This window comes from Pseudochaenichthys georgianus, chromosome 16 (genome assembly GCF_902827115.2).
Source record: "Pseudochaenichthys georgianus chromosome 16, fPseGeo1.2, whole genome shotgun sequence".
NCBI classification, from domain to species: domain Eukaryota; kingdom Metazoa; phylum Chordata; class Actinopteri; order Perciformes; family Channichthyidae; genus Pseudochaenichthys; species Pseudochaenichthys georgianus.
In genome coordinates this window covers 26,850,623-26,872,723 of record NC_047518.2, presented here as the reverse complement: position 1 = coordinate 26,872,723, position 22,101 = coordinate 26,850,623, and the positions used below count along the sequence as shown (strand labels likewise).

Genomic DNA, 22,101 nt, shown 5'->3' with positions numbered 1-22,101 from the left:
CCAAGGTAACACTGAATCTCCTCCTAGAGCACCATTGTGTTATTTTTAACCAAATATCTCTCAGAGGGGCGTGGGGAGGGGCTCCTTATCTTCATCTAAAGTAACAGACAGAGAATCAGCACTTTTGAAACAGGGCTGAAACAGAGGGGATTATGGGATGCTACAATGCATAATTGTTTTGGTATTTCGAGCCAAACACTTCAGAGACATGTTTTGCATATAACTGAGAGAACTATAATATATTGATGAAAAAGAGTATAATAGGGGACCTTTAAATTAAACAACTGCACATTCAAAAAATAAATAAACCTGCATCAAGGATATTTCCTTAGCTTTTTCTGTGTCTCCTAGTTCAGAGCAGATGTGTCCCTGCATGTCCAAGGCTTGTAGGTTTGAGGACTCCACATCCAGGGCTCGTTGACAGAAAAGGCGAGCCATCTCAAAATCAAAACTGTCCATGCATTCCTCTGTCTGTACAACAGATAATCACATGGTATAACAAAAAAAACATGCACAAGATAATCAGAAGTCAAATACATTTCAAATGGCATCACTATTTCTGGTTAGTCTTTGTTGTGTATGTCTTGTCAATATCACCTTTTCGAGAAGCTGCAGCACAGAGTACTTCTCAGCTGACTTCTTCTTGGCTTTTTCATGTGCTCTTAGTTTCATTCTTTCCTGAGGTGACACTCCAACAAATCTTGGATCCACTGGTAAAAAATAAATAGAGAGACAGGGTTAGTTTTAGCTTATTTTGTCTGGTAAAGAGTTGGAATGTAAAGCAAAGCATGACTATTTGCTGTATGATAGGTTTAGGCAACTGTAAATAGCTATCAACATGTTGAATCATTGAACACAATTACGGTTTGGGTTGATGTCTTTCCTCTTCGGCTTGCCTTTCTTTTTGCCCTTAGCCTGTCCTCCCATAGTGGTGGAAAATATGTCTTATATTTTCCGGAATTCTGTCTTAAACACAGACTTTCCCAAAGTGTGAATATTACACGCGTGTCAAGCAAGAAAGGATTGCAGTACGCATGCTCTGTTTCGTGACTGGGTGGCTGCTACGGAAAGAGGTAAAGGACAAGCTAAACGGTTCTAGAATATCGTTTTTTTTACTATGAAATACATGACAGTGACACGTTTTTTGCAACATTGCGCTCTAAACCTGTGCTTTAAAACTGAAAAAGCCTATAAAAATACCAGAACTTAAAATGTCTTTCTCCAAAGAACGGATAATTTAAGGCGGGTATTAAATGAATAAACCGACTTCCTGTTGGTGGGCGGGTGCTTGATATGATCGAGACGTCTGTAGCCCAATGAGGTGACGCGTTGAGGCTGAACCCCTCAACGCATCCGGAACTTTCTGGATTTCAACCAATGGGCAGTCACGTCAAATCAACGTCAACGCACAGTTTTTTTACACTTCTGTTGTAAATAAACGAATGACAGAGAGGCTACTGATAGTTAAATTGCTACCAAAATATATAACCAATACGGAATCGCATTACTCGACTGTGTGCCAAGGTAATACGCTTGAACGTTATTTAACTAATGGCACTCAGTATGCTTTCATAAAGCAACGATCGGCATGGTGTCGTGGGAGAGGCAATTGAATGACAAAGCAATCAAAGAGTAGCTGCTAGTAGTAAAGCTAATGCTATCTGCTGACATTACCAAGTGAACTCAGCTCTAAAAAAAGCAGCTTTTATTTTACAACAGCTTTCAAGGTAACAACACCGCAATAGAAAATGATTACGATTATCCTTCTTCTGTCGGTACTTTTAGTACTAACCATCCGTTGTAACGAACGTTATTTAACGTTTATCCAACGGTTAGCTTTTTCGCTGATTTATAAAACGAGCGAGTAATGTTATATAGTATTACACTGATGTGTTGTATACGCCCCATTGTTGACTTAGCTATGCAATAAAGTTCACCCGAGTTTAATAATGTGGTCTCTTTTGTATAAACTGTACCCTTAGCACATCTCTCTGTTTCTTTACTTTGTAGGCTGTTGCGGCTAAGTTGATGTCATTCCTACCCACCAGTTTGCTCCCACTGACTGGTGTCGGACTGTGTCGTGTAACACAGGCTGCTTGTGGCCAATGCCACAGGCTCTACCTTCTGAGAGAAGCGGGATATCAACTTTTAAAACAGTTCCCAAGCTAGCCTTAACAGACCTATCGTGTACCCTCGTGGCTGTTGGACTGAAGAGGGACAATTGTCATGTCGGAGTTAAATCAAGAGGTGGTGGATTTGGTTTGGGGCAGACCCTCCAGTGGAGTAGTTTCTGCATCCATATTCCGCAGATGGACCCAAGGTATGCTGCGTTATCTAAGTATTATGATATAAATGAAAGCGTTTTTGCAGAAAATAATGAGAATATATTCCACCCATGTTAGGCAGAGAGCCAAGTGTCTCCAGGTTTTTTTTCTATCCCAAGTTTACAACAGGCAATTTATTCTGTTCAATCCTCCTCTATAGCTGATGGCCAACTAAGCAGCTACTTATCCTGTTGTTGTGTTTGAGTTTAGTTTAGTTTATTTATTTATAGTGTCGTGGACAGTCCACATCGATGAACTGTCACAAAAACAGTAAATGGAGCAGCTTTAGCCGACATGGCTAATTTCCAGCTGTTGTCCCCGGCCAGATGGTAATGGACACCCTTAAAATCACAATATATCAACAGCATTAGTTGTAACAAAATATAAAATAAAATAAAAAAGTTCAGCAGGAATTTGCTCTATGGCCTCCAATGTGAACATACTAACACCTGTGGCTTTATGCACAGTATCTTAAGAAATGCCTCACCTGTTATCACTGTCAACATGTTTACGGTTCACTTGCCTGTGTTTTTATGACAGGATTTGTTTTTTGTGAGAATGAGAAAACAGCACTGGAGCAGTTTGAAGGAGGGCCATGTGCTGTCCTTGCACCTGTCCAGGTAAGGTCTAGTTCAACATCCTAGAGGTTCAAGGTTCATTTATTGTCATTTTACAACACAGGGTTGCCCAACAAAAGTCTGTTTGGCTGGACCATGTGTTTAAATAAAAGTTAGCATGTAACATATTGCACCATTTGAATATTGCAAATGTGTAGACCAAGTTTGTTTTTCTTTACAGGCCTTCCTCTTCAAGAACATTCTTTTCAACAGAGAAAGTTCAAACTGGAGACAGATGACAGGTAGAGAGAACATTCCAAAGCATTGTTTTTCTGTTGTTTTAGGTAGCTGTATGGCTTGGTTAAACCATGCATATTGTATGTGTGTGTCTGTTAGAAGAGGAGCAAAAAACAGTACTGTGTTCCACGCTGAGTGAAATCCTGGAGTCGGCCTGCTCCAGCCCCTCCACAGGGTTCTGCCTGGTGACCTGGGCCAAGGGACAAAGCCCACATAGCAGCACACAGTCACAGTCACAAACACAGGAGGTGCCAGCGCCGGAGAGCAGCCAGCCTCCACAGGAACAGCAACCCAGTGAGGCCTACATCTGTCATATTTAGAATAAAAGTGCACAGACCTGTTACACTTATTTTCCTAATCCTGCTTTACCAATAATGATGCAAACTATAGAAGACTAAACTAGATTAACTATTTTACTGTATGTCGTTTTTTCTGTGCCATGCTCTGATTCTACTATGTGTGTTTTCTTGTGCCAAGCTGCTTTGGCTGCTGAAGACCTTGGCTTTGAGCGATTTCACAGTGTTGTCCAGTAAGTAAAACTTAATATTCTCACCACAGCACAACACCTTGCATCTTTATACTCATGACCCTCTTCCTCAAAGCAGATAATCTTGTCATTAAATACTGCTGTGGGTATCTGGCGGGATTAAGACCTTACAAATCCTTGTTACATTTGCCAATATTCAGTACTGGGATAGAGAACTACATATGTGTTAGAATATACTATCAGTGGGGGTGGGGGGGGGTCATTTGATTAATTTAGTCTGCAAGACTTTGCTCTCACATTGAATTAGCTATTTCACTCTGCTTACAAATTGCTGACCAAGCACTTTCACAGATTGCCTAATAAAAAAAATTCTACTACATTTTTACACGCATTCTGTCTGTCACAAACTAAGTGTATGCAAGGCTGCTATTGCCAGAGGGATATTGGAATTTCATCACACAGCCTGCTGGCAGCTGAGACCCCAGTCAGCAGAAAGCAGTGCTGACTCACAAGGAAGAAGCGCATGCTAACTGAGACAGACAACTCCACTAGCAGGCTTTCCAGGGTGGAGCGAAGGAGGGTAGTGGCAAAAAGTCAAGAACCCATTTTTTTCCCCACTTGGCTGCGTTTAGTTGATTTATTCCACATTGTGAAAGTTATCAATATGAAACTATAATTAATAAACCAGTTATATCGATCCTTGAACCTTACAAATCTGTCTTTTGAGCGTTTCATAAATCATTTTTATGTGTGTGCCCTTCCTTCAGTAAGCGGACTGTGATGTCAGTCTCTGGTCTCAGAGAGGAAGTGTTGTCTCTCTGCCACACCTGGAGGGGGTGCTGTGGAGTCTTGCTTTTCCTCTACTCAGTCATCCTCACTAAGGTAAAAAGAAGAAATGGCAACATAGAGGGAGGATATACATATTAAATACTGATTGGCAATACTGAGATTGTTGATGTTGTCTCTACTGGCATATTTATTAAGTGGTTATTCAAATAAGACAGCTTTTAAACAAGTACAAATATTGTTTGTTTTCTTAATTCTTAAAGGTGGGGTAGGTAAGTTTGAGAAACCAGCTCGAGTGAGTTAGAATTTTAAAATACACAACCGGAAAAAAATCTGCCACTTCCTTACAGAGCCCCTCCTCCAACACACACGAACGCACACATGACCAATGAGGGCACGAGATAAGTTTGTGCACAGATGGAAGGCTGACAGGCAGGTAGGCCATCCAGTTATTTTAGCTGGGCCGGCTAAAATGATTGGTCGTGCTTTTTACAGCGCCACGGCTTCCACAGTTGACATTTTTTTTTTTGTCAAAGCACTTAAGATATTTATTGCTATCGGGATGTTAAGAGCATTCTATGGAATATAACAAAAAGTGTATCTCGAGCCGGTTTCTCAAACTTACCTACCCACCTTTAATAAGCTTTTAATCATGGTGTTATATCATTTGTAGTATTTTTCTCTGTGTTCATCAATGTTTAAATTAAATGCAGACTTGTTTTCTGTGCAGGGCATAGAGAATATAAGAAATGAGATCCAGGACACAATGGCGCCTCTGATAGACCCTGTGCATGGCCATGGCAGGTAAAAAAACACCTCTCTTCGGTTGACGACTGACAGCACTTCTTTTTTTTTTTGTGGTAAAGGTTACAGGATGTACAGTATTATGTTTTCTCTGAAAGTGCTGATGTTTCCTTTCTTATCTATCTTTTCAGCCAGAGCCTGGTGAATCTCTTTGTAACTGGCCATGCTGTCTCTAATGTTTGGGATGGAGACAGGGAGTGCTCCGGCATGAGTAAGACTCGCACAAAGTTACAGACACGCCACATTCACACAACAGATGCATGCACAAATACCACGAACAGAATTCAGATCATTCTTACATCCCACATCAATGAACAAAAGGCAACAATTAAATGCCAGTTTGATGTAATTAAACTAATTCTCTTTTTGTTGCTGTTTATTTTCTCCCTGTGCTGGTAGTACTGCATGGTATTCATAAACAGGCATCAGTTGGCTTCCTCACGCTTATGGAATCACTACGCTACTGCAAGGTAAAGACGCATACATGACGCAAATGTGCAAAAGTATATACATATTGTCCAAAAGTTTATGACTAATAGAAATGTGTGTATAAGCTAAGAGTTAAGAATACAAATAAAGGTTTGGTACTTGTGACTCACTGAGATGCAGGACAATGTGTGAACACAGACCACGGGGAGAGCTACCGTGTGAAAATATGTGCTTGGACCAAACAGACTAACTCCTCTCTCATCTGACAAACTTAAGATATCTTGAAAAACAGGAATCTTAGATATGTATTTATCATCCAAATCCAAATCCAGCTAAGACATGAACCCTTAAAATAGGCAGCAATCGGCCTATATAAATTTAAAAGCAAGTTGATGTTGCCAAAGAGAGCTGGTAAGAGTGATTTTAGACCAACTCATATTAAATAAGGAGAGGTCTGTTTATATTCAACTTTGTATATATTTGGTTTATTGTTTTTGTATGGAAATCAAGCTGCATATAAAGAAGCAGCTAATCAAATACATTCCAGCTGAAAATGTGTCGATTTCATAACAGGAGAAGTCAGTATTCATATACAGTGTAATGAACACAGAGGGGGGAAGGAAGTCATTTATTAACATCATGAAAATGTGTATGTAAGTTATACTAAACAATTGACTGAAAATAGACATTCATTTGTAACGCATTCCTTTTATGTGCGTGTTTCAGGTTGGAGCATTCCTGAAGTCTCCAAAGTTCCCTATTTGGATCCTTGGCAGTGAAACTCACCTCTCTGTGTTTTTTACCAAGGCAAGTTCAATACAGTCACCTATAAGCAGCAACACATATTTCACGCACACAGACACAGTGTGCAACACAGGCCAGTTTCCTCAGCAGGTTTGAAAAACCAAAATATGGAATGTGCTTAACAGATTTAATATAACGCAGGTCGGATATCAATGTGGGGAGAAAAGGAGGCAGCAAGGGAGGGGAGGGAAAAATGAGAGCTGGAGATAGTCATATATGGCCAGTGCTGTTTCTTGGCTTTTCACCTATCCAGCATTAAGGGGGGAAAGATCAGTTTCCAAAATAAACGTTACAAGTGCAGACACACACTTCATCTTTAAGCCCTTTCTTCGTCACTCTCACGCACATGAAAACAAAAAGTGTATGATTGTCAACCATCTGTGATCAACTAAACAATGTTTTGTTCATATTATATGACCATGATGCACCCTGCTGAGTTTGGACTCCATTGACAGGGTATTTCTGTCTACCTTCACTGTCGGGTTCATTTCAACTATATGGATCGCACATGTTACTTTCCTGGAACTTGTTCATAAGAACATGTTTGTTTTTGTCCCAGGAAATAAGGAGATAAAAAAAGACAAACATCTAGGCTCATGTTTCAGAACAACTGATGATCTTTTCTTTTCCCCTTAATGTTTTTCATTCAGTTAATGTCTCTACTTTTATACGTAACCACATTCACAGCAATTGGCACGCATATGTTGGTTAATTCCCTTGCCCGGTGTTAGTAGTTGGTAATCTTACAGTTGTTTACAAGTCAGTAGCACTTTACAAAATCTTATCCCTGCTTATATTACATTTATAATGACAAGTAACACTAACAAGGGCTTGAGTCTAAGTGACTGCTCTTTCCAAGTTGTTGCATTCTGGCTGGTGTATGACTCATTCTGTGCTGCAGAATGCGCCCTTTATCAATCAGAAAGTACTACATCAGAGCAGGTCGATTTTTGGGGGAAAGGAAAAACAGTTCAGGAAACTCTGAAACCAGGATCATGTGGTCAAAGTGCAGGAAAATGATCCAGACTTCCTAAAAGGGTTCTTGGAAAAAGGACTACAAGATCCTTTTCCTTCCAACTCAGATACTCACCATGTCACAAGGTATATAATACTGATTGAGGTCAACCCTGCTGTTGTAACTAAGAGAAACTTTGAATCATCAGATTCCTGTGTGTGTTTGGGCGTGTACACACTCACCCAGTTTGCACTCAGACATGCATGTTTATCATCTCTATCAGTGAACATGCAACATGATACATTGCTGAGGCCTATGAAGTAAAGCTGGCAGGTTTGGTTGTAGCAAATCGATTCTTCCTGCTGTTGTGAAAATGGCACCAGAAAGGAAGAAAAATCCCTGGCAATCATCTCCATCATAAAGCCACACCCTTCGTATACCATTGATTAAAAGCTCTGTAACATACATCTAGCTCAGGCCTGCTAGGCGAGTGGATCATATGTTGGGTCAGTGATGAGCCAAAGTCGTCATGCATGCGCTGATGACTTACCGATTTCTACAACTCCCCCGGCACTGGTGACATGTCCACATTATACACACATACAATCTGACTTACACACACATTCCGTGTGTGTGTGTGTGTGTGTGTGTGTGTGTGTGTGTGTGTGTGTGTGTGTGTGTGTGTGTGTGTGTGTGTGTGTGTGTGTGTGTGTGTGTGTGTGTGTGTGTGTGTGTGTGTGTGTGTGTGTGTGTGTGTGTGTGTGTGTGTGTGTGTGTGTGTGTGTGTGTGTGTGTGTGTGTGTGTGTGTGTGTGTGTGTGTGTGTGTGTGTGTGTGTGTGTGTTTCCCATCTGGATCCATTTGTCCCACTGGAGACTGGGAGCACACATGCATATGGACTGACGTGACACTGTGCCTCTATAACTTTAAGTCAAGCTGAAGCAGACATGGGGCAATGCTGGCAGAGCGCACTCACTTTGACCCCGTCCTCCTCGAAAGGGAATCAATGTTGGGGGCTCATTTGAAGCTGTGATTTCCCAGGCTTGGTGATACAAAAATACACGTTACCTGGTTATGTAGCTTTTAGCTGCTATTTTAGAACTATCCCAACAAAAGCAGAAAACCTGATCCCTGCCTCTGATGTGTCAGCGGCTCTTTCTGTCTGCCATTGGGGACGGGTGTGCATTCCCCCGAGTCGCTGTCGGTGTGTGACTGCGGCTTTCAGAGCATCAGCCTAATGGCATTAGTGTTTTTTTTATCTAATCTACCTACACAAAAGCCATTCCACCATCTCTACCCACCACAGCCCCCACACTCTGTCGTGTGTGTGTGGGGAAAAAGAGGCTAAGTGTGTATAATGGTATGTAATGGGATCTGTTTTTGGAAAAGAGTTGAGATGCCTGCAGAAGGAGGGACGGGGAAAGAGACAGATGGAGAGCGAAGAAGGATGGGTGATGGATGAGACAAAACATGCGAGATGTTTCCTTCCTCCCACATCTTTTAAGCAACTATCCACTCCAGTGTACGGCAGGTGGTTCGCCAAAGTAAAGAATTCCATCGGGTATCTCAGCCAACCTCTTCAGATTATCGGTCCCTTATGGGAAGGAAATAGGAAGAAAGGAAGTAGAAAGGAAGGATGCACTCTAAAGAGTGGTGCAGTGGTCATTTGGGAAAGTGGGGGGGTGATCCCCCTGTGACTCTTCTCATCACTCTTTCCTCTCCCATGCTGAGTGATGAGGTTCACAGACTGTGTGTGTGTGTGTGTGTGTGTGTGTGTGTGTGTGTGTGTGTGTGTGTGTGTGTGTGCGTGTGTGTGTGTGTGTGTGTGTGTGTGTGTGTGTGTGTGTGTGTGTGTGTGTGTGTGTGTGTGTGTGTGTGTGCGTTTGTGTGTGTGTGTTTGTGTGTGTGTGTGTGTGTGTGTGTGTGTGTGTGTGTGTGTGTGTGTGTGTGTGTGTGTGTGTGTGTGTGTGTGTGTGTGTGTGTGTGTGTGTGTGTGTGTGTGTGTGTGTGTGTTGTTCTGGGTCAGTTATTTACTAGGAGAGAGAGCAGCCGCTGTGGCGCTTCGTGTCCCTTAAGGCTTGCAGCTCCTTCATGGACTGGTAAAGAGCAGGAACCATAATGCAAGGACGTGTATGTGAGGTTAGTTCAGTCAGGCTTTATTGGCAAAGTAAAATGACAGTATTGACAATCATATATGATAATAGTAGTAATATTTGTGTGATAAAATATCACTTGTGGTTTATTAACTTCCTTTCCACTGGCCATCTAGTTCCAATGGAGTTCACTCGTGTCAAAGCAAGTCATTTCGAGTTTAGTATAGTATATCAAATAATTGAGCATTGTCAAAAACAAGCTCCAATTGTGATATATCATGGGCAAATCACACACAAAGTTATTACACTTTTAAACCATGGTAAACCAACTCTAAGTATTTCTCAAACAAAGTCAAACTTCTAGTCCCAAATATTATTCGTTTTACATTTGGAAATGCAACATGATATGATCATTTCTGCACAATATGACGCCAGTAATCTTATATACATTAATAGGAAGAAACGTGTGTTCTTTCCATTTCTTATAATCAGAGGGTGCGGGCCACACAAACGGAACATCACAAAGCGGTGTACACTAACAGTCATTAATAATCTGTGACAGGTCAGACCATGGGACATTGTATCGGGATGAAAAGCTGTGTCTGTGTGTGTGTGTGCTGCATTATTCTTCCTTTCCCCCTGTGTGTCATTTCCTGTTATAGGACCCATCATTACTCTCTGTAACCATCCTCTGGTGTCACCTCTCTTTCATGGTGAGACACGGCCTTTCTCATTCACGACAGCTCCATAAATCACTACTTTGTCCTGTCTGTCACACCTGAAACACTTGCTACAGGGGATATTTCAGACACTCCTTTGGAGCGGGAGAGATAGGTTTTCCATTGTCTCCTGTACTTCTTATCACATGGGACAGAGGTTAGTTAAGGTGAAAGAAAGACTTGCATGTACGAGCCATCACACAGACCCCCTCCTCAGCCTGTCATGTAGTGGGGCTGTCGCTGCCTGCGAGGAACAAGGCAGGAGACGCTGTCCGAGAACTCTGCTTTGTTGTCCTGAAACCGATCCTCCAGACGCACTCTATGGCCACTCGGAGCCTCTCAGCACACACAATGGCTCTTTGGCTGGACCGGAGGGAAAGAACGAGTAACCCTAGTAAAGTTCCATGCCTACCTGTCCTTCCTGAAGTGCCTACCTGCACGAAGAGATAAAGGACAAAGGGGGGGAAGGAAGAAAGAATGGAAGCAAAAGTCAAGAGATGGAAGGAAGGATATACTCCAAAAGTGGAGTAGCTACTTAGTGCAGCTTGTACAAATAGGGCAAGAGAATGAACAAGAGGCAAAAGGCCTGATTGGTTTGAGATGTCAACTTAAGAGAACCACAACGTCTGGGGACCAGAGGCAACAGCACATGGGAAAGAGGTAGCAAACCCAGATTAATGTAAAACGACACAAACACTGTATATTGACTATAATACAGTGCCGAGTTCATATGTTGCTACAGACGAGTCTGGATGTGACTGGAGTCTTAACTCATAAAGTTAACTAAAAAGTGGACTTACTCAGTTGAAATTGCTAGATCTTCGAGATCACATGTTGGGTATCAAAAATGTATTCTTGTTTTGCTCAGAGGAAATGTCCGGCGTTTTTTTTTGTATTACATCCATTGTGTCGTGCGTTCGTGTGCGTTACTTTGTTCATACGTAGGGTAGCTTGTCTTTGCTCTGTAAGGAGGTCAAGGCTTTGGGTGAAAAGTCTGACTGTGTAGTTTGGAATGTGCCCCTTGATATCATAAGGCACACTTATGGATTTGCACTGATGCCAGGTCCTGATTGAGTTTGTCATTGTACTGCATCGCTGCACCAGTATGAATGTATTTGCACAGAGAGAACAGGATGCCGGCTTGTATTAGACTATAAACAAACAATTCTCGGCAGGGGACGGGCCTAATTATTGCATATTCTCTCTCTTTCTCAGGCACACTCACACACACACACTGCAACACAGTTGGGTCGAGAGAAGAGAAACACTGAGATACAAAAACATGCACTTACACACACACACACACACACACACACACACACACACACACACACACACACACACACACACACACACACACACACACACACACACACACCACACACCTTCCCTGTGGAGTGTGTTAGCTCCATGACATGTTTTCCAACTCAGCAGCGTCTTCCTCAGGCCTCTAATAAAACGCAGATCAAAGGCAGCCAGGCAGACCTGTCACACACACAATTATGTAATTTTTCTGCTCGTATGTGCATGATCTTATTCACACGTGAGTTATCTTTTCGTATGTGTTCATTAGCCTCATATTGGCGTGTGTAGGTTGGAAGTAATAGTATGTGTTGTGTTGTTTGTCTTGTTCATGACCACTTGTGACTGTTTTGTCTTCCGGTAAAGTGTGGACATCTCTGTTATTACCAGGCCATTTACACAGAATGTGTCCATCTTCTCTTGAAGATAATAAACTGTGTAAAGTGAGCGTTAGGTCACGAGGCACATTGGACTAAGAGCAGCCTGATTGTATCCGACAGCTTAAGATCGATTTGGTTTCTCATGACTTTAGAAAGGGGAACACTTCTTCTTAGATTAGGTATACTGTTAATACATAATAATGGCATTGTATTTAGTTCTTATTAAAACAGGTCATGTTTCCAGACACACGTCACTGTTCATCCTACATTTAATACGTGTGTCTTCAGACTGCAGTTGGACACTAAGCAACTTTTTTTGTGAGCACTTTATTCCTCCCGAGACACCAAAAGGACCCTTGCTCAGTCCCTGCAAGTGAAACATGGACATATGTAGCTAATGACAAATGTGCTGTCAGATGTATGGAGCCTGTAATGTTAACACCCCAAGACACTGCTGTACTCTGTGTGACAGAACCGCGTGTGAGCGCGTGTTCGCCGGCCCGGACCTGTTTTTCTTTGCATCTGAAGAGCCGGCAGCTGGGAGTCATCTCTTTCTCGATGTGTCCAGCTGAACCCCTCTCTCCCCCCCCCCCTTCTCTTTCCCTAAGTAAGGCCCTGAACACGGTAATAAGTGGACCGTGAAACCCTAGCAGTCTGCGTGGATCTGAGGCTCAGATGAGCAGGGTTAATTTGCTCTCTCTAAACATTATGTGTTTGTTCAGCGCTTTGTTGTCATACATAACCTCCCTCTCTCGCTCATAAGCAAGAACAGTGAGAACCCCCTGACTCTCGCCTACACACTTTGTGTGTGTGTGTGTGTGTGTGTGTGTGTGTGTGTGTGTGTGTGTGTGTGTGTGTGTGTGTGTGTGTGTGTGTGTGTGTGTGTGTGTGTGTGTGTGTGTGTGTGTGTGTGTGTGTGTGTGTGTGTGTGTGTGTGTGTGTGTGTGTGTGTGTGTGTGTGTGTGTGTGTGTGTGTGTGTGTGTGTGTGTGTGTGTGTGTGTGACGGATAACCTTTTGAGAAGTCTCTAATTTCATCCTCTCTTGGAGACACATCCCTTCTATCTTCCCTGAGATTCTTAAACTTTAGTCAATGTTTATATCATGCAATATATTTTCCAGGGACTATGACACCTTTGCAATCCTTATCATAGTTTCCTGGCAGTTTAGATAACAAAACAGATTGTTTATCCAGCAGTTGAAGTTACTGTAAGCGCTTGACAAGATCTGTCAGTTAGTATAAAGATATCCGATTATTCTTAAGGATATCAAATAAGAGAGGGCATGACATGACTTCTGTCTACATGAGATCTGTCACAGGAATGCAAAATGGCAACACTCAAGTGCACTCATTCAGGCTGTGTCACGCTGCTTCCCTAACCTCTCTTCAGTAGATGTTGTCTTTGTTTACTTTTATTGATTAAATGAGTCTTACAATTAGGGATGACGGATGCACACCTTTGGAGAGTTTCTACTCTGGCAGTCAAGGACAAAAAGATGCATACGTTGGATAAATGTGAGCTTAGGGGATTTTCTATGCTTCTAGATCAGGGGTGTCAAACTCAATTTAATCGCGGGCCACATTCGCATAAAGGTTTCACTCAAAGGGCTGGTTGTAACTATATAAATATATATATCAAATAATGTATTATATATTACATTATTGCCTCTGAATTGGATTATTATCGGATAGGGTAATAACTTAGTAATTAACTATGTCTGAAAGCAGAAGTCCAGGGCAAATAATAAGTCTCTTCAGTGTGCATGTCACAAAACCAGATGCATTGTGGGACATGTAGTTTATGGGAAACCTGCTTCTGTAAAGTGGCATGTAACCGTATAATAAACGTATTATATTCTTTGCAAGTTCTTGCGGGGCCACAGAAAAGGAAGTCGCGGGCCGGATTTGGCCCCCGGGCCTTGAGTTTGAGACCCCTGTTCTAGATGATCTGACAAGTACTTTGTTTGAATCATGCTGGGGTCCTTGGTGTGAAGAAAACAAGGAATGGTTCATTTAATCAGCATCTACACTGTATCCCAGTCGTAGGGGCCATCACCCTCTGCCTGCACTGCTCTCTGTAAACTTCACCTACAAACAAACAAACCCCGTAGAGCTCGTCTTAAATCACTGGCTGTATGTGAAAGACTTGATTTCCTGATTGTGTGTTGGAGTGAAAACAAGCCGTCAAACGTTATCAGCAGATCAGTTAATAACCCGATGCGTTCCGGTTTGCACTGGCCCCTTAGGTCACACACACACACACACACACACACACACACACACACACACACACACACACACACACACACACACACACACACACGTACGTAAATAGTCGTGCTGTTTGTTGATTATAGTAAACTGTTGTGCATTAGTGCTGATAAACCTTGACACAAGATGCAGTTTAGGAATGGATTCTAGAGTTTCAGCACTGACGAAACCACCTCCTCCCTGAATATGATCGAATTCCTCCTCCCTGCTATATTCCCCCTGATGTCTTACTTTAGTCACAGATCTCTGTGTGGTTACTTTTAGGTGCACAATTGTGTTCGCCTCATAGTCCTCCTTTTCCTTTCTAACAAGACCTTCCCATCTTTTTGTTTCACCTTCTTGATAGGAGATGTCCCTGGTGGGTCCAGAGTCTCCATCAGAACAAGCAAGGAGGGTCTTCCATTCGTTCGACCCTGAAGGTAATGAACAACAAGTCTTTGTAATGTTCTCTGCACACCTTTTTATAGACCATTTGTTTTCTTATTAGCACACCAGCTATGAGAGCATCCTTGTTCACAGATGTACTTTAATCATTCCAATCTTTAATTCTAACACGGCTTCACACGCCCAATCTGAGCAATCAATATCCTGGCCCTGTTGTCTTTCTCTTCCCTTTCTTCACGGTCAAGCAGATGCAAACATAACCTCCAGTGTGCCCCTCGCCTCTTCTTTCTTGTTTCTTGTCTCCAATATGTTTCTCCTCCAGGCGTAACGAGGGTCTGTTTCTCTGCTCTCATCTCCACTGTTGTTGTTTAGGTTGGTGAGATCAGCTCCTCTCTTACAGCTGAGTCAACCTTCCCTCTCCTCCTCGTTTTCCTAAACCTCTTTTCTTGTCACTTCCAGGGTACTGGAGTAAAAGGCAAGTGGAAGGAAACAGGGCGAAACAATAGAGTTAAAGAGGCATGAAAGACTGTCATGTTAGATGAACTAAGAGTTGCAAGTCTGCAGCGTTCATTTATGCAGCCTCAACATCCGACTGTGGGATGTTAGTCTGTGTTCATGAGTACTTGGAGACGAGAGAGAGCATTTCAATGAAACATTTAGTTCTAACAGCTGTTGTGAAATGTTTTTTTTCTTCTGCTAACGAGACAGAAGAAAGCAGGGAGATGCAGACATGTTGCATATGCATGTTAACGTCACACACTTACAGCTTTCCATGTGGTTTAGCTGAGTACCGGACTAAATCCCAGTTGTAACACATACCATCATATGTGTGTGTGTTTTTATTGTGAAATGAAGTGTGCTGTTCTCTGTCGCCATAAACAACATTATTTACTATCAGGCTCATAGGAACAACATGCTGATTTGTAGACATCTGTTGTGTGGTGCGATGCGATGTGAGAGAAATCCCACCCGCTGAAAGGCATCTTGCTTTTTCCAGCATTTTCTTTACAAAATATATCAAACAAACTGGCCGTCACCTTTCTTCTATTTCCATTATTCGTCTTTTCCTGTTGAATAGAGATAAGCTTTCCCACATTCTCACAATCACTTCCACCATCATGTGCCATATGGGCTTTTTCTCACACACACTTGCAAAAACATACACAAACACATGCATGAGCTGCAGTAGGTGCATCCATGAACATAAACATACACACATGCAGGGAAGATGCATTGTACATGACACACATATTCACACACCGCATTGTATACACACATGCCGTGGTAAGCAGCCAAGTTGTGTAAAAGGCCCATAAATCTGTCTGTCACATGTAGAGTCAGCACAGCTCCCTGTGTTGTGGAAAAGGGGCGCCAGACGCATTCACACACACTGACTCACCAGACACACACACGCTGAGCAAGCCACTGTCTCAAGATGTTCCTTAATGTATGGTTTGTCATTGTACCTGTGTACTTGTTGCTCTCTGTCACACTGTCAATTGTCACTGAGATAATAACATCTGTATTTGAAAGATTGAGTTGCAGAGCGCTCGTCAGTTCATCTACTTCACCGCATACTAAGGGTTGATGCATGAATCTAAACAACCGGCCACACAGGCTCGCAGGCTGGTGATTAAATGAGACAAATCTGTAAATGCTCAGACACACACACACACACACACAGTCTTAAAGGCAAAAACACATGTTAATGTTTAAAGCTTCTCCTCTCAGGTAAAGCAATCATCACTGCCCTGGAATGTAGGTCAGAGAGAAAGGACAAGGTGCGAGTGATTTCTTCTTTTAGTTGTGTTGGATGAGTTTATTCCCCAGGGCCAGTGATGTACATAGTGCTCGTGCCATATGTGCAGGTGAAGGCTTCCCCTGAAGTCTGTATGTTATGTTCTGTGCGGGTCAGCCGGTGCATCAGTCTCTCTTTATGTTTCTCTCTCTCTCTCTCCAGATAATGGCTTCATCCCGGATTCTCTGCTGGAGGACGTGATGAAAGCCCTTGACCTCGTCTCAGAACCCGAGTAGTAAGTGTTCACATATTCAAGGCCTTGTGTTTGTGTGTATTTCAGGGTGTGTGTGTGTGTGTGTGGCACCTGTAGAGCTTCTTAAGTTCTCATTTCTAAGTCACGGCCAGGCCAGGTCAGCAGCCTGTGCTCATGTTTCACTACCAGGCTACATTAAAGTGAGAGCAGAGAAAGACCACTATAAAAGCTTTGAAAAAAAAGAAAGAAAGAACCAAAGAAAGTCAGAAACGGAGGCTTAGAGGGAGATCATTAACAGCAGGAAGAAAGACTAACAGGGAGGAAATGCTTTAATGTGCCGCTTCAAACGGGAGCACGTTCTCATTTGAGGAACAGTCGGTCCAAGCGCTGCAGCCGTGGGTCTCGGCCGAGTAACTGGACCACTGATTCGCTCTGCAGACCCCCAGATGGGCGATACATCACAACAAAACAAAGCAAACTGCAGGGAGACTCCCAGGGCAAACAGGCCAGGCTCATTCCTTACCGCACAACGAGAGAGTTAGTGCAGGGATTCCACCATGTGAAAAAAGTAGCATCTTACTGTAAGTGCTTGGGGGGAAATGATTAATAGGACTATCTTTCAGTACTAAATGTATGGCTTTCATCACTCACTGAAGAGTAGGGCAAACTGTTTTCAGATTGCATGCAACTTAGTATTGCTACATATCCCATGACCAGTGGCTATCAGCTGCTATCATCTGTGGTAAAGCAACTCTGTTAACACTGACTGTTCTCAGGATGAAGCACCAATGAATTATAGGCTACAGATGGTTATTCATACTCAAACTTTAAAACAATCAATTCTTATTTCCTATGTTTTTTAATATGCAAGTCATATTTAATATATGATGTAAATCCACTAGAAATCTTTATGCCCATTTTCAAAGCACTTAATAATTAATCAAACAATATCCTACTTAATTTGAAACAAAATCATAGAATCTAAAATGTGAAATAATAAAAAGAATGACTTCAGTGTGAGAAGCATACAAATAAGTGTACTTAAAGGTGGGGTAGGTCATTTTGGAGAAACCAGCTCGAGTGCGCTAGAATTTGAAAATACACAGCTGTAAAAAATCTGCCACTTCCTCACAGAGCCCCTCCTCCAACACACACGAACGCACACATGACCAATGAGGGCACGAGATAAGTTTGTGCACAGATGGAAGGCTGACAGGCAGGTAGGCCATCCAGTTATTTTAGCCGGGTCGGCTAAAATGATTGGTCGTGCTTTTTACAGCGCTACGGCTTCCACAGATGAATTTTTTTTTATGGATTTGTTGTCAAAGCATTTAAGATATTCATTGCTATCGGGATATTAAGAGCATTCCATGGAATTTAACAAAAAGTGTATCTCAAGCCGGTTTCTCAAACTTACCTACCCCACCTTTATACTTTTTAGATATATTATTAACATTTTAAATTGTATACCCCGTTTATCTAGGCCCTTTTTGTTTCGTTTTATGTATACATGTCACACTGTGGGACTGCGGGAAACGATATCTCGAGATTTCTGGATGTATAACACATGTAGAATTTGACAATAAAGCTGACTTTGACTTTAAGCCGTCTTGGGTGACATAACCGTGTCCTCAAAGTCACTCTCCCATTTACTGTTTATAGAGCAAATCCATATCCAATGCGACTTTTCAAATGATATATTATTTATGTCTTCATTTACTACCTAAAAAAGACAATGCACAGTTACAATGTATTCCGTAAAAACATCAACTGACTGCATTACGCCTCATGGGGATAGATTGGACACGTACTATTACTAAGGAATGATCAAAGCAGGGATTCTGCGTGCACCGCCATCTAATGTCAAGTCCATGGTTGAATGAAGTCATATACTGTCATGTAGTGGATACGGTGCAAACCCAACACAAACAATGAATTCCCATGATCCCCATCACCACGGATTCCTTTGTTATAAAAACAAGAGCTTTATTGATCCCTGAGGAGATGTTCTTTACTCCTCCCTTTCCTTCATAGGAAGCAGAAGGTTCTCTCTAGAGTAGCACAGATGCTTTTAGGGATTGGCAGTGATGCTTGATGACGCATCAGCTGTCTACTCGGTATGCCGTCCTGCTGCATATTATTGCATTCAATAAGTGAAGAAAACCATGATTGCCTTCCCTCTGTGTTTTGGTTTAAACCCTGTTCTCCCCTCGCTGCCTTAAAAGGGCAATCTGACCAGATTTGTTATCACTGTGGAATAATAATAACACTGATCTAACGCGTAGGAATGTCTGGAAAGAGGTATATTTAGTTGTACTACCATCATAAAAGCATGTGTCGGGCACCAAAACAAACCCAGTGATCAGGTGATCATACATTTGACTGGATTTTGATACACAACACATTTGATCTTTTTAGCGCTGATTATATGGCTCCTTTAAATTCCCCTCTTTCTTTTGACCAGCATGTTTTATCTCTCTCTGGATTTCTTGATGTTTTTTCCTCTGCTCACATTTTATTTACTTTTTTATCTTCTTTTCTATCCATCTGTGTTTCTATCTCAGTGTCAGTCTGGTGAAGTGTAAGCTGGATCCAGAGAGTTTGGGCATAATTCTTCTGGGCCCGTTCCTGTTGGAATTCTTCCCTGATCAGGTATTTGTGTATGCAGAGGTGAAATGATAGCTCAAAGATACACACAAAGGCTGATGAACACCTGACGCCAGTCGTACCATCCATATCACAGTTAAACACATGGACAAAGAGTCGTCCACACACATACTGGTGACACTAATGTCTTTTGCCCAAGCATATGTGGAGCGCTGTTTTAGCAAATCAAAGGTTTTTTATGCCCAAAACATTCCTGTGGTGTCTCGTGTGAAATGTTATGTGTCCAGCATCATCATCATCATCATCATCATCATCATATGACATTACTTCCCGAGAAGCTTAGAAAGAGCGGTAAGACGCCTTTATCAGGCAGAACAAGAATGAAGACAAGAGAGGGAGAGATAGAGGGGAAACTGTTAAAGTGATCAGGGCTTTAGGGACTCACCAGAGGAACGGCCCAGAGCCGCAAAGAAATTATACTACCATTAGCCAACTGGACACACACACACTCAGACACACGTGGGATTGGGGTGAGGGTTAGGGTTTCATATAGGCATATAAACACAAGAAGCTGGACGTGCTCTCAGACAACACACCCTATTAGCATTCTGCACCTTAAAACCAAACTCATTGGAAGTGTTCTGGCTCAATGTCATTGTTCCGAGGTATTTCTAGTGTTGAATGTTTTCTGGTAATTTGAGATAGGGCTTTGCTCCAGTACACACGTTTCAATTGACCACGTGGGATTTAACATTAGGCTTTGGTTGCAGGCAGATGTGTCGGTTTGACTTTTCAGTTCAAAAATGTTCTGCCTCTCTGCTTCTCTACCTCCGTCTGTGAGAAGAGTTTGCCCAGACACTCTCTAACAACATTGCATGTTGTTCACTCTGCTCCTCATCTCTGTTTCAGGACTCAGGAATCCCAGACTCATTTCCCATCTACCACTGCAACGGACTCAAACAGTCCAACCACAACGAGAGGGTAATGCACTATTTCATGTTTAAGGTTTCTCATTGCAACTGATTGTGCTACCTTTTCATACTCGTTCTCTCTGTACTGTTCTTCTTGTCCTGTCATCATTCATACACACAAAGTTAGAGGCGGCAGGCCACTCCAAAATAAACAGTAGCTATTACAAGCATAAAAGCCTAGTGTCCATCCATCCCCAAACCCTGGCTTAGCCTCCTATTCCTACAACACTGAGGTCACTGTCAGCGGCAAATGTTCAAACACAGGTCTATTAAGCAGGCTTAGTTTGATGGATGATTGTCAGCGCATGTAGTTGGTGGCTGTGCAGAAACCTGGTACTCAGGAATATCACTTTCTTCATATGTCAACTTTGTCTGGTCTGTAACACAGATATTTTCCATACTGCTACCTGAAATGCAAGAATGGCATCACATGTTTGCCCACACAAAAACACACGCCAACACACACATATGCACATGGCAGCAAGGCGCCTATAAGGTTGTGATGGCAATTCCATTCCCATAGCTCCAGATGGGAATAACAGACCTGCAGTCTGCAGCTGGTGTTTGTGTGTGTACGAGCGTCTGCTGTATGCTTGCATCGGTCCTTTGCATCTCACCCCTGACCCCCACCCCAGAGGAAGAAGAGATTAATAGAGTTGAAACCTGTCAAATATGGCAAGAAGTGTTCAAATGTGTGCGTTTAGTTAACTCTGCGCTAACTCTCTCTCTCTGTCTGTGTGTGTGTGTGTGTGTGTGTGTGTGTGTGTGTGTGTGTGTGTGTGTGTGTGTGTGTGTGTGTGTGTGTGTGTGTGTGTGTGTGTGTGTGTGTGTGTGTGTGTGTGTGTGTGTGTGTGTGTGTGTGTGTGTGTGTGTGTGTGTGTGTGTGTGTGTGTGTGTGTGTGTGTGTGTGTGTGTGTGTGTGTGTGTGTGTGTGTGTGTGTGTGTGTGTGTGTGTGTGTGTGTGTCGCTCTCGCTCAGGTGGAGTATGTGGAAGGGACAGCTTTGGTGCTGGGTTTTGAGGACCCCATGGTCCGGACAGACGACACCCCCGTGAAGCGCTGCCTTCAGACCCGGTGGCCCTACATCGAGCTGCTGTGGTCCACCGACCGCTCCCCGTCACTGAACTAGCACCGAGACGTCTGAGTCTGTGGATGATCCTCTGCTACTCCACACACAACGCCGGCTTACCATATGCATGCTGACCCTATACGGTCAGCAGGACTGACACACACAGATATACAACACAAAGGAATGAGAATAAAAAGAGGCCGATACAAAAACGTTTGTGGACTAAACACACATGCCTGAGATCCATTCTCACTCCCACTTTCCACAAAGATCCCACCTTTACAGTTCATGTTATTGTCTGTTCACCATGGCTTGTAATTGACACACAGGATGTCGATGATGTAATTATTTAAAAGGAAGGAAAAATTGACTTTTTATTTTTGCAGCTCTGTTCTTTGCCAACTCCTCTGCTACAGTTAAGCAGTAGAAACTGTTTAGGGAGAAAACTGGTTTGGTTTAAGGACTCGAGTGTATCTCTAGGAATTAAACCCCAGTACAGCCGGTGGACTGAAACTCTACTGTTAATCCAGCTATAGGACTGTTCGAGGGAAAACCTACCAAAGCCTTACATACAAGAACACACACACACAGTCACACTCACTGATAAGCGTTTACAGCGTTAAGGGACGCAGAGAACTGGAGATTTGTACAGAAGGTTTTGTCAGTATTGTCACCAAGGAGAAAGTTTAGGCTCTGCGTGTTTGTGCTTTGTGCAACACACTACGATGTTGGCCAAGTGTTCATGTATTTATTATCACACTTAAAGGTTCTGGAATAAACACTTTTTGTTCAAATGATCTGTGCTGGGATACCTTTATTAGCACATGTCCTCTGTGTCTTTTCCTCATAAATATCCTGATGCTGACACCCGACC

At 42.5% G+C, this 22,101-nt stretch overlaps 2 protein-coding genes across 4 annotated transcripts in view; one reads left to right on the top strand and one right to left on the bottom strand.

The window, feature by feature from the left end:
* Positions 1-1,070, bottom strand: part of LOC117461003 (uncharacterized) — a 37,981-nt gene extending 36,911 nt beyond the window's left edge. The window contains exons 1-3 of one of the 2 annotated variants that reach the window (XM_071205871.1): positions 864-1,070; positions 598-710; positions 327-471 (exon numbers count right to left, since the gene is read on the bottom strand). In XM_071205871.1, coding sequence (XP_071061972.1) covers positions 327-471; positions 598-710; positions 864-927 — 322 coding nt within the window. In that variant the 5' untranslated portion in view covers positions 928-1,070. The remainder of the gene's footprint in view (positions 1-326; positions 472-597; positions 711-863) is intronic. The other variant, XM_071205870.1, reaches the window with a different exon arrangement.
* A 345-nt stretch (positions 1,071-1,415) lies between these two features.
* mindy3 (MINDY lysine 48 deubiquitinase 3) lies at positions 1,416-22,021 on the top strand. Of its 2 annotated transcripts, none has more exons than XM_034102558.2 (16): positions 1,416-1,524; positions 2,011-2,320; positions 2,865-2,944; positions 3,123-3,183; positions 3,278-3,472; positions 3,656-3,707; positions 4,433-4,547; positions 5,182-5,255; positions 5,387-5,466; positions 5,655-5,725; positions 6,411-6,491; positions 14,553-14,625; positions 16,551-16,623; positions 19,146-19,233; positions 20,098-20,169; positions 21,138-22,021. In XM_034102558.2, the coding sequence occupies exons 2-16, from the start codon at positions 2,227-2,229 to the stop codon at positions 21,285-21,287; spliced, it is 1,359 nt and encodes a 452-aa protein (XP_033958449.1). In that variant the 5' UTR covers positions 1,416-1,524; positions 2,011-2,226; the 3' UTR covers positions 21,288-22,021. The 2 variants fall into 2 exon arrangements, with proteins under 2 accessions (XP_033958449.1, XP_033958451.1); XM_034102560.2 differs by lacking the exon at positions 1,416-1,524 and adding an exon at positions 1,572-1,727.
* The last annotated feature ends 80 nt before the right edge of the window (positions 22,022-22,101 follow it).